The 19,281-nt window shown below is 37.6% G+C and overlaps 1 protein-coding gene across 1 annotated transcript in view; it reads right to left on the bottom strand.

The window, feature by feature from the left end:
• ecel1 (endothelin converting enzyme-like 1) overlaps nt 1-19,281 on the bottom strand; it is a 38,292-nt gene that overhangs the window by 5,876 nt on the left and 13,135 nt on the right. Inside the window, exons 7-12 of the mRNA XM_087796004.1 lie at nt 11,631-11,853; nt 7,528-7,626; nt 6,925-6,999; nt 3,615-3,718; nt 2,212-2,270; nt 168-219 (exon numbers count right to left, since the gene is read on the bottom strand). Of these exons, the coding sequence (XP_087652130.1) occupies nt 168-219; nt 2,212-2,270; nt 3,615-3,718; nt 6,925-6,999; nt 7,528-7,626; nt 11,631-11,853 (612 nt within the window). The remainder of the gene's footprint in view (nt 1-167; nt 220-2,211; nt 2,271-3,614; nt 3,719-6,924; nt 7,000-7,527; nt 7,627-11,630; nt 11,854-19,281) is intronic.

Here is a 19,281-nt window from a genome sequence, read left to right as displayed (position 1 = left end):
TGTGCTGGGACTGAGGGGACGCACAGGGTTCCTGCACTAATGTCTCCCGTAATGACTGGAGTTATTGTTGCCGCGTGAAGCTGTTGTGTCCACGCTCACTGCAGGATGGAAAAGACGATGACAAGGGGTGGGTCGGGTGTGTGTGGTGGGGGGGGGATCATACTTACTGTGGGAATTCAGGGTTGTATAAAGTGGGTTGAAGGATCCCGGCTGGAAAAACTGCAGGAAGAAAAAGGACAGAACTTCAAGGGCGTATATTTTAACACCTCCGCAGAGAAACACGAGAATACATGTTGTTTCCTTTAAAGCTGCTGGACTGAAACGAATTGAGAGTCTGTGAAAGTCACGTGACCACTAAACTGCTTTACAGCCGTGTTTTCTTATGAAGAGACTTCAGAGATGAAACAAGAAACTGACACAACAAGAGCCTTCGTCTCATTTAGTAAACGAATGCTGTGTGTGGTTCTGGAGTTTACACAGCATTGCAGTTACACCTGCTCTGACCAGGGCTGTGTATTGGTGAGAATCTGGCGATACGATACAATGATGTGATAGATTTATGATAAATTGTGATACTGTAGTAACAAGGATATGTTTGTAGTATTGTCGAGTACTTGACTCTGGTGTTGCAGAATTTACAGACCACATGACTCTTGACGAATTCACTTTCATTTTTTATTTTCAAACCTTTTAAAGAAAAAACTGGAGTCGCCTGTATCCTCTCGTCCTCAGTCATCGAAACGATCTTGCTCGATTTCAGTGTTCCTCTAGCAGCGGAGGATGTAATGACTGCTGCCATCTAGTGGCTGGAAGTTTAATGGCCACGCAAAAATAAACAAACGCCCTGAATATTTTTCCTGTTAGTAGTGTTAGTAGTAAGAACAACAACCAAAAAGTCAAATTAGCTTTAAAAGCTGCTGGACTCGACTGTATCTTCTCGTCCTCAGTCATCAGAGATTCCTCGCAGGATTTCACTGCATGTTGAAATAATGACTGTTAGTATATCTAGATTATTAAGGTTTAAAAGCTGCTGGACTCACTGCATCCTCTAAAAAAACATTTTTGTTCGATACAGTGCTGTCAATTATAGACACTGTATCGTGAATGAAAACATCGCGATACATCGTTGTACCGATATTTTCTAACACCCCTAGTTTTGACGCAAGGTGGAATCAATAATTTCATTCTTTTCTGCTTCAAGAATAAAACATAATTCATTCAATTTTAGTCCAAAGGAAATCAGGTCGAATCAGGGCAAAGCGCTTCTGAGCATTTAATTGATGATATCTTTCTAAGGAAGGACTAAATGTTCTTCTACTACTACAAGTATTTTTTGTGCAGTGTACTTTCTTTTGCAGGGTTGTGCATATTGTTTCAGTATATATAGTGATTTATTATTGCGATTATTTTTACTTGAATAGATTAGATTAGATACAACTTTATTGATTCCTTGAGATCAATGAAATCAATTCCATTGGGAAATGCATTCTCCTTTTTTATGTATGCTCTATGTGAACAATTCTGTTATCTGTGCTGCTGATACTGTTTAAATGTCCCCACTGTGTGAAAAATAAATGTTATTTTATCTTATATCTTATAGGGGTGTTGAGTTTTTTCCTCCACCGAAATGTCTGATATTGTGGGTGAAAATCCAATGTTTGTTTTGAATGAATCACCACATTTGTAAGAATCTCCATCTCAGGTTCCTTTTCTTAGCTGCAAGGATCTCTCTCGCGATTAAATATATAAATCTGAATAAAAGATTGGAGCGAAGCAGCAAGAGCCTCGGAGGTGAAATGTTAAAAAATAAAATCAACTGTCCAACAGGGACGGGTTGGCCGAAGTGAGCGCGATGATACAAGCGAGGTAAATTAAAATGACCCATGAGCCCAGTGTTTTTCTGACTCCCCCCTGTCCTCTGGCATCAGCGCACGAGCACACCATTGATTTTTTTCTTTTTTTCTCAGCGAGAGATTTAATCCAGCTGGCAGCCAGAGTCACGAGGGCCGAGGCGGCGCGAGGGGAGCTCGTGGCACGTTTCTTTAAAACTCGGGGAGCTGTTTGTTGTTCCTCGAGGGGGGCGTCGTGGGAGAAGCAGACGGCTGAGCGAGTGTAATGGAAGGAGGTCGACCCAGAGTGTGTCGGAAACAAGCGTCTGTCACTAATGACTTGCTGAATAACCATCAGAAACACAGGCGACACATCCCTCACCCATTTGGTTCTTGTTCGGCAGGTAGTAGGCATTGAGGGCCTGCGGCGGGAGAAGCCACCTGTGGAGAAAACAGGAGTATTGATTTAAATCACCTGCACTTATACACACTAGGAGCACACGTCTCTACACAAACACACACATGTGCAGCATTATATACTGTAACTGCTATAAGGGACCGTCAAGACAAAGGGACAAAAAATAGACAAATAAATCTAGTCTTTATCTAACTGTATATTATTTTTTAAATCTAATTTATTCAAAGAGTCTTAAGAAATGCACACTATATTTGAATATTTAACAAATAAAAATAAATAACATCAAATGCAAAAGTGTGACGATGCCATAAAACAAGTTTTGCAATATTTAATTTAATATTAAAAAAATAAAAATTAAAAATTAAAAATGTGATATAATATATCACATATCACTTATCTATATCATATATATATAATGCCTTTTTATATTAAGAAAATGTAATAAAAAAAAAAAAGATCAGAAAATAAGGTCTAGAAACTTCTTTAACAAGTTTTGTGTCAGAATCGGAAACTTTAAGTGCCAGTGTCATAAACAGAACATAAAATGTGTTTGTGGTGGCAGTATAGAATAAAACGATGAAATAGTACAACACACAAAATAAGCAATAAAAAAACCCAAAACTAGAAATAAAATTGTTGGATAGCCATAAAAAGAACTTCAACATTCTCAGCTTTACAGTATTGTTTTGTATATTGTCACAAAAGGTGGCGTCAGGGGGGCCGGCTGTGGCCCCCGGGACACACTTTTCCCAGGTCCGCATGAAAGCCTCTTGCGAGGGATAAAAAAGAATCAAAACTCTTTGTGGTTGTAAAAGGCGCGGACAGTTCCTTTATGATAATCCACTTGACGCCTGACAACTTGATTGGCACCAGAATCCCTCAAAATGTCCGACTCCGAACACGGAACAACATTGAAAGTCTGAAAGAGTGACGGAGAAGTGTAGGCGGAAGACGAGGAGAACAAAATAAAGAGGAGGTTAAACCTATTTATTTCACAGTGACAGGACAAGCAGAAGAATGAAAGGTGCTCCTTTGTGTGTTTGCAACTCCTACTGCGGCGTGTGGGCTTAAGAAACGGCTGTTTGGTGAATCTTTGAATACTAATGTGACTGTAATATGTTGTCACAGCAGACGCGAGATGGAGTGGACGGTGTTTTTCACAAGTCGTTCACATATCCCACAGCACTGCTGCCTGGCTGTTGCAGATAAGTAAATCAAATGGATTTTCTCCATCTGTTTGTCGATTCCATATCAGCGTCTTTGATTTAGTGGAGACTTAGTCGAGCCAAATGGAGATGCACATGACACACGAAAGGCTTTACGAAACAATAGAGAAACATTTTTCAAGTCCGACTGCTGTGACTCACGCTGTTTTGTCCACTTCTTCGTGGATCTTCTTGACCGACAGCTTGATGTTGAACTTGATGCTGTTCAGGATGTTCTTGAAGTAGGTTTTCTCGTTCACGTCGAACTGCAGAAGCACATATACATCGTAAAATGGGGCTGAACGATTTGTAGCTTTTAGCCTTATTTGTCCACAAACGGCAAAAAGGCTGAAAAAGGCTGTGTGCTAACAATTCCCTTATTTTTAGTGTTACTATAGTGTGAATAGTAGGGGTGTGTATTGGCAAGAATCTGGTGATACGTAACGTATTATGTTACGAGAGAAACCATTCTATACATTTTGATAAATTGTGATACAGTAGAAACAAGTATACATTTGTAGTATTGTCAAGTACTTGACTCTGGTGTTGCAGAATGTACACACCACATGACTCTTGACGAAGTCGTAACTACTTTCATTTGTTTTGAAGCCAAAATATGTCCGAACATCAGCTTTAATAGCTGCTGGTGTCGACTGTATCCTCTCGTTCTCAGTTATCGCAAAGATGTCACTGGAGATGTTTCTTTAGCTGCGGAGGACGTAATGACTGATGCCATCTAGTGGTCCGAAGTTGAACTTTAAAACAAAAATTAACAACTGCTGTAAATATTTTAATGTAAATTGTCCAAAGTAGAATACTATTTTATTTTAAACACTCTACTTTAGACTGTAAACCATAAAAGAATGATGGTAGTACAGAATGAAACGATGTGAAGCCCCCCCCAAAAAATCGCTAGAGTATCATGAAAATAATATTGCGATATATCGCCATATATTTTCTAGCACTCTTACTTTTAAGTCAATTCAAGTATGTTAAAGAGACAATAAAACATTTAAAACTAAGTCACATGACTGTTCCCTTCAACACCATTTGATAGAATATTATTATATCAGTTTTATCTTGCCCTTTAAAGTATATACTTTATTTAATATTATTTTGATTGTTTAAGAGCTTTGTGACCCTGGTCTGGAAGAGCGCTATATAAATAAATATTACCTTCTTACTTACTAATAAGAGTCTTCCCTGTGGATTGATTGATACATACATTGATTTGAATCAAATATAATTATTTCACTTTTAAACTATACAAATAAAACACCAAAATATAAATAAAACTGAAAACGGCAAATGTCCACGTATTTTCTCTGCTCGTATTAATAGGATAATAAGGCTCTGTCTGCTTTTGTTTTTGCTGCCACCTACTGTACATTCAGCGTAATCACTTTTCTGGAAATGTAGCGTCCAGTAGTCGACATGCAGCAACATTTTTATATTTATTCCCTCACAAATAGATCTAAGATCCTGTCATGACAAGGGTTAGATGGGAGCGGCCTGGAGGTGGGTTGTGATTGTTGAATATGCACCCGAGAGGGAACAAGACTTCTCTGCCTTACAGTTCTTCAGCCGCGATTGTCACCCACTGCTGTTTCCATGAATGTCATTGACTGCAGCGACCCTCAACCGTTACTCCGGCACAGCTTTGAGAGAGTAGCCGCTGCCCTCGCAGCCGACTCTTACACATGTAACTAAGAAACAAAGGCGGCCACTTCCGAACACCATGTAGCGTTCAAGGACTTCCGAGTGTTTTTCTTCTGCTTCAGAGTGTCCATTTGAAACCGATTAATACAAAGTGTCTTCTTAAGAAGGGGTTATCTGATGATGTTCACTCGGCTATGATTCATAATCTGGAAGTCGGAGTTCACCGGTGCCATGTATAAATGATTCCTCATTATACATTAGACGGACGTCATACTGAATCATACTTGAGGAGATAAAAAATACTGATTTCATTAGATCAATGCGATGGCACCGTTCCAGCAACCCATGGGACTCATTATCTTGATTTTATAATCCTTCAACGGATGACAGTCATTTACTGGAGCGCTGTGGAAAAGTATACGGTACATCTAAACCTTTGCTATATACTTCACAATATATATCTTTATTTATAATAATAATGTTTGCTGCTGTTTTCATGCTCTATGCCAGAGGGGGCGCTCTGACCCCACAGCTGCATATATATTACCGTCAGGTGTCTTAGAGAATAAGAAGTATTAAGAAGTTGCATGAATGAAACTTTAACAAAGTTGTCTTTTCTTCAAAATGTTCAACCTTTTAAACTTTTTGTTTTTTAGTTTTCATTCGTTTTATTGAACATTATATTGTTGGTTGGTTATGAAAACTAGAACTCAAACAGTGGTTAAAAATGTATCTTTTTTATAACAGCCATTTCCTTGATTTTTCTGGAACTTTTTTTTTCTACTTCTGGTTAATTTGGTTTTACCTAACCTTTTTTTTCTGGCGATTTATTTATTTCTAATTGGTGTTACTGGACTTCCATCGATAATAATGAGTGTAAGTGCAAAAGACAATTTTTGCTCCTAAACAACCTACTTACTAAAGCAAAAACATATTTACTTAACATAACTCGGTTATAATAGAATTTCAAACTTATAAATCAACATTTTAAAAATGATTAAACTTCATTTTGTATTTATTTTGTGTTCTTCCTATGTATTGTATTTTTTTGTTGTAGCCTTTTTATTCTATTTTATTTGCGTTTCTTTTTCCTGAAATGTGGCCTGATAAAGGAAGTCTTATCTTAATTCTTCTAATCTAGAAGCTGGAAAAAAATGTATAAAATGTAAAGTGCCGTCGGTCCGGCTTTCATGCATTTTCTGACTTGTCACATTTTATAATATCTATAACATATACACCACATAAGCTTGCTGTGTTAAAAAAGGTCTTTGTAAAAAATAAAAAATCTACATTTTCAGCAACAGTCAATCAACAGTATTTAAAAATAACTGCCTGTCATAACATGTTTAATGTTTTCAAGACAACATATTAATGTCTCTCTGGTGCAATATCCACCATGGTGAATATAAAAGCCTCTCATTTGCTCAGTTTTTATATTAAGTGTCAACAATTATATAATTTTCTTAATTACCTTATCACCAACTATAATAGCACACATGATATATGCAACATATACAGGATTATAGATGATAAATAAATGTCGGCACCAAAAGAAAAGTAACTAAATGTTTACCTGGACAATTAAGAACAATATGTTTTTTTCGGTCTGGTTTTGATGTATTGTTGACTGGTGGCATTTTTTATATATATAACATAAACACGTCAAAAGGTTGCTATATTTAAAAAAGGCCCTTCAAGCCTGGAGAATCAAGTACAATATACATTTTTTTGTTCTTGAAAAAATCAGCACTATGGCCACAATAGTACACATCGACACCATATTGTGTGGAGAGAAAACTCGTGCATGACTCACCCCGTACTCCTGATCTATAAGCTCAGCCTTGAGCAGGAAGTCTGGGTATCCAGTCATCACCATCATGTACTTGAGCTTTGAATGGAATACAAAGTGACACAATGAAAAGACAAAAGCAGCTCAAGAAGTCGGAGGGAAACTTTTTTTTTTTACTCCAATATCACAGCACTCTCAACCTTTTGCAGTCGCTTCTGTTCGGTACATAATAGTTTCTGGATGCAGGCTCGCAGGCATCAGTACGCACGGCTGCTGCCAACTAATCAAGCAATCCCAATGTAATAGGATTACAGGGAAGCCCTTTATATTCCACATACCCCCTAAAAGGATTATAACTTCAGATTGTAAAAGTATTAGAAAGGATATCTTGCAGCACAGACCCTAAATCAGCACCACAGAGACTTGTGGATAAGGCAACTCCCCTGCTCCCCCCCTCAATGTCAAGTCCTTGATGTATTCTATCACACATTCCATCTGAGCCAGCGATCAATCAAACGCACAGAACCAGCGAAAACAATAAAATCCAGTACAAACGTGAGATCAGATCTGGCAACATGTCAGTCTGAGTGGAGGGGAGAAAAAAAAAAAACGATTTAGAGTTCGAACCTTTGCTCTCGCGGCGTCCTTGGTGGCCTCGTCCATCCAGTCCAGCTCATGCAGACGGAGGTCCAGCGAGTGCTTGATGTCCTCCACTAACTCTTGTACCTGGAGAGAGATCACAGGGACTCGTCGGGAACATGTGTTTTTCTGCTTCTACAAATGAGTGATGTCGTCCAACATGTGGACGCAGCGAGGGTTCCCAGCTCCAGTTGGAACGCCTTCCCTTTGCATTTTGGCTTCGAACTTCATTTCCTGTCTGGTGGGATCGTTCCCACGTATGTTTTTCTTATCACGAATCAACTGAGATTTTTTAAAATTTCATTTTAATAGATTCACACTGTGCGCCTCAATTATGTGTTTGTATTAGGCTTGTCTAAAGTATCGATACTAACATGTTTTATTCGGATACAATACTTATTTTGAGAAGTATCGATACGTTATTAAGTCACGTTAAGGATTGTAAATGATGTAAAAAGAAAGAAAGAATCTGGTTAGGCTAGTGTAATTTACTTTAATGTAATATATCTGGAAGGAACACTTGCGTTTATTTAGTTTGTGTCAGGCTTGTTTGCCTAATATTTGCATGTGCACAACATACAACCTCAAAATGTTGTTCTTTGTATTTTATACTACCTCCGACCTAAAACGTGTAGTCAAATATTTATATTCAAAAACTTAAAACGCAATTTTTTTTTACGTATAATGCCTAATATTCGCATGTGCACAAAATACAACCCTTAAATTTTGTTCTAATTGTTATTATTTGTATTTTGTACTAACTCAGACCTGAAACCTGTAGTCAAATATTTATATTCAAAAACTTAAAACGCAAAAAAAAGTTTGATTAAATGTTACCTATTGTAACAAAGGTTATTTAAGCATTTTTCTTTTTGGAAATTAATTTATTTAAAAATTAACTTGTGAGTGAGTCAGGAAAGTTGGGTTTTAATAGTTGCTTTAAGTTAAAATGGAAGGTTTTTTTTGTTGTTGTTGAAGAAAGTCTTATCACGTTTTGATGGATACTGTTCAAGATAATAATACAAAGCAAATCTTTCCAGTCCAGCCAAAAGTCCAAGACTTCCCCGAAGTCCACGTTGGAGTCTCCTCGTGGGAGATCCAATAATGAGGAAGCTCATGTTTTCCTCTCCGCCTGTCTCTCGTCCATCAGTTTTCACTTTTTGAGACTCATTTATTCTTTTTTCACGCTGAGGTAAGCAGCATCATGGAGTCAGTCAGGGCTCCACGCATCGCCCGGAGCTTCAAGTTCACTTATCTTCTGAACCAATAATGAGACCGCCTACTTGTTCAGACGAGCTATGGTCGACCTAAAATGTCTTCCAGTGTCTTGAATTATTCAGCGTTCGACAGTCACAGAGGACATCACGTGGTTAGAAGATGTTTCTCCTCCTACAGCAGCGAGAAACCTGTTGCTTATGTGAATGTTAGAGACGACGGTATTTTATTAAACTTAAAATAGTGACTCTAAAGTTGGTGACTCGTGCTACAAGAGCTGTCTGAGTATATCTGCACACACAGAAGTTACGAGAAACTGCAGCTGGTGATGATTTGTGAGCAGTGGGCTTAAGGAATGCCGAACAAGAGAACCTGATGATTTTAGTGGTTGCCTGCAATCTGAACCCTAAATGTTAAACTCAGGGGTATCAAACGATATCAAGTGAGGGGCCATAGTTTTAAGATAAAAACAAGTCAGGGACTGAGTCTTTATTTTTTTTCCTTTTAGCTTTCAACGGCTTATTTTGGCAAACAACATCACAATTATCTTCGGCTGAAAATAAAGAAAATAATCCAATAATGTATCTTTCACCAATGACTCTTGACTCCAATAGTTGTCAAAAGTTCTTGCGGGGATGGGGCTGGAAATTGAGCTTCGGTTCTTTTTATGGCAACGCTTCATTAGTACAAGATTACGAAATGTGCTTTATCCTTTGGTGCCAAGTTTCGATATGAACTCTTGATCCAAATTTGGTTATGTGTGAAATTTTTCTTAAGACTTGTATCAAACAAGTCAAGTTTTCGATGGATCTGCAGCCTTATGCGGGAAACATATAAACAACTTGTTAGGCTGGATTTGGTCCCAGGACTGTCAGCAGAGAGGTTCGGGTGAAAATGTGTACTGACCATATACAGTATATATATTTTAAAGCTTATCGATGTTTTCTTTGCTTTGATTACTGGGTTGCAGACCAAAGAACTCCCATCAGTGCTGTCAGACTTTTGACAAGTACTGTATTTTCGGACTTAACGGTGCAGTTAAAATCCTTCAATCTTCTGGAAAATCGACAGCTTGCCTCGGGTGCCCTTTTTGCATTTATTATTTTGGGTGTATTTACGGACATCAAACATATTTTAGGTGTTTAACAGCCCCCGGAAAATCTGCGAAAATGTTCCAGTAATACTTTGGTAAGCTCTTCACGGCTCCGTAGTCAGTCAACGCTACTGTAAATACGACCAGAATAAATCCAAAAAGTTCACCCGATTGTAAGGCAAACTGATAATTTTTAAGACAATTGAAGGATTTTAAGTTCACCATTCAGTCAGTATTACGGTACTTGTCAAAAGTCCAACAGTACCGTGTTATACTTAATACAGTAATTACTGTGATTTGATATTATGGTGCGTCAAAATGGCACTTTTCTATACATACTTACAAAGTGGATTTCAAAGGTGAGGCTATGAGTCGCGTACTAGAACAAATTGTACCTTATAATCCTTCCTTATCAATTATTTTACAACATTTAAACTTTAAGTCCCATTTACTTGCAGTTCAAAATCTCAAAATTAAATCTGTGGACCAAAGTTGACTTTCCAGTTGATTCCCAGACTCTCTAACTCAACACATTCACCTGTTCATCTCCGATGTATCCCATAATGTCTCTCTCTCACCAACATGCTTCACGTTACAATAGTGACGAGAAGATGAATTGAAGCTCAATATGAGATAAAACACTCAAGAGGTTGACACGTTGGTTCTGAAATGATGAGGAGCTTAAGAAGAGGGTCAAGTGTCACTGAGGTTAAAATTCTAGCCTCGTGTTGAAGGGGATTTTCGTGAAGAAACAGAAGCAGTGGAGACGCAAGCTCAGTAGAAAGTGACCACCAGTGAGAAAGTATCACTTAATCATTTAAAATCAGACCAGATGTATGTTGCCTTGGGCTGAAATCAGAGTCTCGCTCAGGATTTGAATATGAGAGAAAAACTGCTACTTCACTACTGCTAAGACTGATAAGAAAAAGTTATGCTGACCAACTCGTGACATCAAATAGTGAGTGAATGGGGGAAAATAAATTAGAGATCTGGAATTATAGTTGAGCTTGATCTTGACCTTTAAAGTATATATTTTATTTAGTATTGTTTTGATTGTTTAAGTGCTCTGTGACCCTGGTCTGGAAAAGCGCTATGTTAATACAAGTTACTTACTTACTTGACAAATTTCTACACAATGATGTCATCATTAGGGTGTGTATTGTCAAGAACCTAGCGATACAATATCTATCAAGATGGAGTGGCAACATTGTGATATATTGTCGTACTGTAGTAACGAGAATATACTTGTAGTATTATCGACTAATTGACTCTGGTGTTGCAAAATTTACATGTCTCTTGACGAAGTCGTAACTGCTTTAATTTCTTTTTAAAACAAAATATGTCCAAACATCAGCTTTAAAAGCTGCTGGAGTTGACTGTATCCTCTCGTCCTCAGTCATCACCAAGATGCCACAAGATTTTATTGTGGAGGTTGTAAGGACTACTGCTATCGAACAAGTATTTGCATTAAAACTATAAATAAAAACATTGAATAATATTATTTTAAACACACTTTATCGAAATACAAACTTTAGAATAAATATGATAAAAATGAAACAGGATTTGGAAGGAAAATAAAATAATAAATCAATATAGTGCTGTTGAGCAAAAAATAATGATAGATACGGTATTGTGAGAAAAAAAAACTTAATATTTAAGGGTAACGACACTTTCTCGCATCCCCTAAACATCATCAATCTCAAATGTAATGCAGTATTTCTATCTTCTATTAACACCACAATGTAATGAATAAGATCCTACAACATCCCACCCCGACACGTACCTTTGCCTTGCTCTGCGAGGAGAAGTGCTGCTGGACGAAGAGGGCTCCCAGGGCCATGCCAAAGTGTTTGTTGGCCTGGGTCAGGCACAGTCGGCCCAGCTCTAGCTGCTGCTCCGTGCCATCGATTTCCCGGGAAAACTCGTGGATGGTGCTGCGGAACGCCGTGGACAGATGCTCGCTCAGGGCTGCCACGATGCGCCACAGCATGTAGTTATGGAGGACCCTAGAAACGTAGAAGACTTTGATGAGGCCTTTGGTCGGAGCGACACGATGTTTACTTTCACGGGCAGCTGTGACACTAAAATGCTTAAACTTCACATAAAAAAGGTTGACAGTGATGGAGAGCGAGGTCTGACGGTTAAAGAACTTCTTCCTGAAGTCGTGGGTGACTCACAGCGAGAGGGGTGAGGAGATTGTCAGGCAGGGAAATGGAGGAAATAGATCATTTATGTATTCATGCTCTGTCTCTTTTAAAAAACATTGAAACGCCGGTTTGTCGTCGTGCTCCTGCTGGGCATCTACATTCTTTGTGCCCGAGGGGACAGACACAAATGCCCCCGTCGCCGACTGTTGTTGCTGTTGTTTCCTCTTATTTTTGTCATATTTGCATGAAATATCAAATCTGGAGCCTCATGACAGCAACGCTTCAAAGGTCCTGTCATAAAAGCTTTTTTTTGGGGGGGTGAAAAGGGAGGACATCCTCTGTTTCTTATGAAGCGGTAAACACTGATTAGCATTATTCAAAAAGTCAGCGGGGGGCTTGAATCGAAGTTTGATTGACACATGGCTATGTATTGATAGAAATTTGAATTATTGTAGTTTTTATACGGATAATGTGTCCCAAAATTAGGTTTGGAAGATTTAAAATAATGCTCTAAAAAAGAAGTTACTGAGCACTTCTTTTTCAAAAAAATATTGGCCATTTTCCGAACAACAGATGAATTCAACAATCTATACATTTTTTTTATACAGCCTATAGCGCTTTCACATTACACACATTGGGGAGTCCCAATCTTGTTTCAACCAGTTGGGGGAATTATACCCTGAGTACTTTGTTTGTAAAGAAGCACAAGTTGAACATCAGATTACTACACAAATTGAAGTTTTTTTAGCGAGATTTACCATCTACGAACGTACTTAAAAAGCAGCTACAACACAACTTAAGAACCACTTGTGTAAAGCAAATACCTGAATACATACATAGTTGGCTTTTAACTGGTACTGATAAAATAAGGACATTTCTGACTTTTTACAAGATTATTCAAAGCTCAGCGCGACAATCTTAATCCCTGACTTCTGACGTACAGGTCATCTCTAAAGATCTGGACATTTAACAAGTCATAACCTCACCTTTCCGACTAAGCTTGTTTTTTAAAAACGTACATGAGGATAAGTGCGTGACATTTAGAAACGTGATGTTGATGATAAGGTTGAGTCCCATTCTATTGACCCATTTGTCTAATTACTAAATATCAAGGAATTATGTCGAGCGCATGTTTGCTGTCAATCACCTTTCATCCATCCTGGGAGTCTCTGCTGAATATTGCCTCAGGCTTGCCGTCGGCGTTCTCCAGGGTCAAACATCCATAATTCCTCAAACATGATCACACAAACGCACACCAGCACTAGACTGACACCGGGTCATGTTCCTGGTACTGGAGTCTTCCTGACTACATCACTGAAGGTCCGATTGACGACTTGTAAGAGCAGCAATTAATAACATTGTGACTTGTATTGCTTTCTTTGTTTTCATATAAGGAACTCTTTTTTTTAAAGTTACGAGGAAGCTGAAACAAGAAAAAAGACCCTTTATTTTTTCATTTTTGTGACAAAAAAAACAAAAAACGTCATGACATCGCAGTTACAATGTTCTGACACTAGTTAGAAATGATCTCTTCATTCGTGCGTATTCCTATTTATTTAATGTCATATAATTATTTCATATATATCACTTATTTTCCAAATGTTTAAAATATAAGGCTATCAGCATTTTGTTGTCGTCCTTGTAGTTGCATTAGTCTGGAGCTAGGGGGAGCCAGAAACAAGTTGTTAAATCTTGCATGTTGTAACTTAAAAGTGAGATTGAGGCAAACTTTTTCGACGTACTTTTTAAAACTGTTATTGGTTATGTTTTTTTGTGTGATAAATTCGACTTGGTGAATTTTAAAAGGTGTATTTTTGAGCCGCCTCGTCTGGTCTGACGAGTAAATGTAAGTTGCCAGCATCATCTCATTGACTTCCATAGTTGACTCACAATAAGTAAAAAAAAACAGAGAATAACGTGAGAATTTGATGTATATTTCACTTTGTATGAGTTGAGGATGTTGAGACAAAACGTGATGATGATCAGAAAGATTTGCAGCTCAACTGAAGTTAACTATATTGAAGAGAACTTTGATGAGAATCTGACCGACTCAGCAGAAATGTACGACTATCTCTTCCAAACTAGTTTTGTGATAAATGATTGTTTTGAAAACCTTGACACACACTTGGGTAATGACGACATATTTTGATCTGTTTGAAAACAACAGAGTGAAGTTTAGTATTGTGTCCCGTGCAACATTTTTGTTGCTCGAACTCCTCTAATTATTTATTGATATGATCAGATATTCGCCTCATTAGAGTTCATTACCATACAACCGTTGTCCTACTGTCCTTAGTGAATAAAGAGATTTCTATACATGTTTAAAAGGTGAACACCCAATGAACAAGAAGGTTCTAATGAACTTCAGGGTTATCATTAAAGTGGAGATTATAGCGGAAATAACAGACCTTTCACACAGACAACAATATGGAACAGCTGATGAGATAACATAACATATGATACAGACGGGAGCGAAGAGCTTGCATTGTTTCGGACTTCTAATATCATGAAGGTTATCGGAGCTCACGTCCCTGAAGCTCAAGAGATTCTCAAAGTCTGTCGTGCGTCATAAATCTCTTTAAAGGTTCCGTCCAACGATCATATCCTCTTGTTATCCAGAGAAAGAATAAATAAACCAGCTCCTATGTTTGTTCTGGGGATTAAATGTGTCTGTGATCTTTGACAGAACTCAGTGCTCAATATAGTCCGCTGCCTCCTCTGTTGAGGGTTTAAATTAACTTTATTAACAGATCGCAAATTCTTTTGACATCATTTTAATGAGGTAATATTTAATTATTGTCACTACATCAGACAAATGTCCGATGCAGCAGTTTGAATTCATCCATGAGGCTGAAGTTCCATCAGGTATCCTTCATTTTTTAAAACATTTAAACATGATATTTGTTGTCTGTTCATTTTTGGCCATCTTTTTGGCCTGAATCACATTCTTTTTTGCACAAATACACTTTTAAATGTGGTACTGAATCAGATACACATTGATTTTTTTTGCAATGCGAACGCAATTTGAACAGCCAGGTCGAGGACTGAACACCTCCTAATACAATTCTGGATTTTATTTTTTGGTGATCCTGGAGTTAATTGAGGTACTGTGAGTGCAGTCTCTCGACAGACTCCATCAACAGTTGAACGTTTCATTGAACTGTTATCACTCAGGACTAGGGGGAGTTAATTTTTTCTTTTTTTCTGACTCTTTGAATTCTGTTCAAGTTATGTTGCGATGGTGATGGAATATGAAATCTCATCATTCTCTTCCTCCTTTGTCATTTAATCTGATCACAAATGTGCAGGTCTCCACTACACACTTTTAGCTTTAAGTTAGCGGTTGCCGTTTGTTGAAGTTGTTTTTTGAGCTGTGTGTTATCTAGTACATCCGCTTTAGAATGATTTCAATTCAAATAAATGCAAATATTATTGCTTAAAGTTGTATTTACCACCCCACCTGCACTTTAAGTGAGATAATCCATTTGTTTCTGACAGTTCAATGCAACTATTCACATGATCAGGAAATATATCTGTTAAAATGAACTGTTACATTGAGCGTCGTCTTTATGATTTAAAGCCTCTTTTTATTTGACAGGATGTTAGGTGAACAGACGGAAGCAGACTGTGTTAATCCTCCAAAAAAATCATAAAACATGGTGCATCTTCGAGAGTTAAAATGTAATAAAGAAGGCATAGTCCCCGAGTAAGCATAATCCAGCTAATCACGCTTTAATCTTCGACTTTATACACAAGCTTTGCACCAAAACAAACTGTGTTTAGAAAACCTCTCCAAGCACAAATCAGAACATGCTGGTTTTGGATTGCTGTGTTTTCTGGACTGTTTTCTAACTCCAGCAAGCATTGGTTAATTAAAACATAAATTCTTATCAGATGAGTTGTTTGGACTGCTGTGAAGTTGGACTAGTTTCCCTTGGAACACTTTCCTTTGTTTTTTCGAATATCGTTCCTCGTCATTTAACCCTTATGTTATCTCTGGGTCAAGGTGACCCAGTGGCCCACCCTAAAAAAAAGTCTGTAGCTGAGAAAAACTCCATTTATTCCAAATTACAGGTACAACTTTTCCGCCTCTATCTTTTATTTTAAGAAATCCTTAAATTCAGTTCTTTGTTAATCACTTATTTTTTTGATTTAAGGAAAAACAGCTAATTTAATACCATTAACATTAATATCTCTTAAGGGTTAGTTTCTCCTAAATTACACTTGTGTCTTACAATTTTTTAAATGTATATTTTAATCCTAAAAATACCTATTTTCTTGAATATGTCTAAAATGATCATATACAATTTATAATTTCAATACCATACTTCTCACAGTTGTACTTATTTTTCAGTCAGCCCTGACAATTATAGAAACCTTGGCTTGCAGAAAAAGGCACTGAAGGAATAATCTGCCCTTCAGTCTGAATTGTATGTGTGTCGTACAGAAAGCACACAATTACAAAACGAAAGTACACATCAAATGGTCTCCTTCGATTCAGTGATACACACCAGCTTTTTCCACGCTCATTCTCACACCCTTGAGAGAAAATGATGAATGGGAGGAACAGACGGAGGGGCGAGGGTGTGTTTGTGTGTTTGTGTGTGTGTGTGTTTTTGTGTTGAGCACTGTTGTCATTATGCTTTCCCCTTCATTGGAGGCCTGCTCATCTGGCTAATGGGATTGGCTGCAGTCAGCGAAGTGAATGGGGAAAAGCTTCAGATTAAAAAGAAGGAAAATGGATGGAGAAGCGTTGGAGGTGTTGTTTTTTTAATTCAGGAGGCGGAAATGACAGGACGGCCGTCTATGTGGGAACATGAGTGACCAAGACAAAGCAATGATGTGGAAGTCCGTGCGGACCAGTTACAGATGGACAGTTTGTAAAAACGATTGTTCTTTCAGATGGATTGAATCTGCCTTGGAGGCGTTCTGTTTTTATAGATGGTCATCTCTGCTATGTTTTCATCGTCTCCACTCTGACAGTAATCCAAACCCGCTCATCCAGTATTATTGTATCTGCCGGGTCAGTCACCACCATGACTGACGCGATCCAACAAAATAGTTTGACATTTTTAGTCGTCCATTATCGTCCTTATGTGAAACGAAACCTCTTCACCATCTGCTCAAGTGGACAGTGATATAAAGGACCATTACCTACGCCATGACCCTTGACTCATGCTTACTGTGTTGTACCAACCATGGGATACTACTTGAGTTTTACACTGCTCTGAAATCAAATTTTAAATTTTGAACAGAATTCATCTGGATTTAGACTAGTTAACATATGAGTGCTCACGATTTTAAAAACAGAGACTGAAATGAAGACGTTTTTAAGTCCGTATCATTGAGGTTTAGACTTCGAATATAATCAGAAATACAAAACTATTCATGTGTTCATTCCTGTTACTGTTTACTTTGCGTTAGCTCCAGCTCCACTTTCCTGATTTAACTGTGTCTAACTGTCATGGTGAGTTAAACCATGGACTGTGTGATTTACCAAGGTAGGCGTACATCTAAAGATAGTTTCAACGTGTTGGAGAGACCTCTCGGAATCAGAGATGTGGATATAATGTTTCATTATAGTCACTTTCCTCCCTGGCAACATGATTATTGCACGACTGCACTTTTTATTTCTATTATGTTGAATCTAAAAATGTTTTGTAGTCTTTGAAACACTGTTTGATTTTAATTGTGATCACTGCAGCCACGCATGCACTGTTACGCATACTTTGCCAACATCCTAAACATACTTAATAAAATGACATGATTTCTACCAGAAAAATTGCAGCCAGGTTTGATCACTTAGACCTTTTGAAATACATATATTTGTATTTTCTCGTCTAAGGCAATTCTAAATAACATGAATAACTTAAAACATAAATAATATGAATAACGCCCACAAATGTCATACAGCTTTTGATTATGAATGTGCTTTCTTGTAAATCACAATACATTTTTCATGTGAGCAAACAATTTCAAATGTTCTTCAGTAAGTACAACCTGTAACTCAACACTTTACTGTGCTGAACAGAGTTCAGTTGTTTCAAGTTTTTATACAACAAGAAAACAATGCATTAGTTGATTGTTCATGTATGTGACGATGTCATTTTTAGTGGCAGACTCTTCAGAGTGAAGTTTATAAAACCTTGAATATTAAAGCTTCTTTTCCATCAACTCAGTTGTTTTAGGAGAAAGTTTCAGCTCCACACTTGGACCAAAAACTCAGAAACTTTAATGCGATGATCTAGGACAACCATGTCAGACAGGTGAGGGGGGGGCGGCAAAGGAACAGGAGTGATGGGATGATTGAATTCTAGCCTGGAATCTATTACCAAAGCCATCAGGAGGAATGTACGAGCTGACAGTTCCAAGTGAAGATTAGCCATGAACACATTTTCTAACGCTACAGTCATTGCAGATGAACATTTGTCCTCATGGATTTAACAGAGTAGAGATTACTCTGGTTCAGTACAATGGTGGGACTACAAGATATCCATGACTGCTGTCATTAAACGGCATTTAAAACTAATCGGTAGGCTTGAGGCGGATTTACGTACGTCCTGATAACACACTTGGAAAGATATTATTGCAGCAGTTGACTGATGATAAAATAATGTGTATAATGTGTAATGATTGAGTAAAATCAATACAAAATACTATATTCTCATGTTGAAATTGGCAAATCAAATTGAGGTTTTACAAAAAAAGAGATTTTCTACCCAAAAAAATGTGAGGTAGTTACAGCATAATTCCTAATTGTGGCACAATATCACTCACAATTTTGAGATAAATGTTCAATGTAACCATCAGTAAAAACAAACAATTTTCCAATCCGTTTCCAACTTTGTTTTCTGATGTTTTTCTGAAGTCTCAAATGTTGCTTTACATTCAGTTTTCCGCATCGCTTCTCTCATCTCTCATTAATTCTTGACATGCTCTCTTGTTGCTGTTTCTACATAAGAGGCATAAAATCAACCGATGACAGAAGCTTTATTCTCATCCTTGTTTTTAAAATCTGAATTTCTTTGTGGGCGGTTTGGCTTTCAGTGTACATTAATGTGTACCTGAAACTCTTTTTCGTTTGAAAAACATCCAGATCAAAAGAAACCACAATTATTGAGGGAGACAAAGTTAGAAAAAATATATATTTATGCAACACGTAACACAAATTCTTTATCCTACACTAAATATCATTGATTTTTCTTTTCAACAAATGCAGTTTTTTTTCAGCATCTATCCTTGAACGCTCACTAGAAAGTGATGCCATTCTATAGAGGTGTCAATAAA

Source organism: Callionymus lyra, chromosome 7 (genome assembly GCF_982586985.1).
Source record: "Callionymus lyra chromosome 7, fCalLyr1.hap1.1, whole genome shotgun sequence".
NCBI classification, from domain to species: Eukaryota; Metazoa; Chordata; class Actinopteri; order Syngnathiformes; family Callionymidae; genus Callionymus; species Callionymus lyra.
Note: the sequence above shows the minus strand (reverse complement) of the source record. Positions and strands in the feature narration are given on the sequence as shown.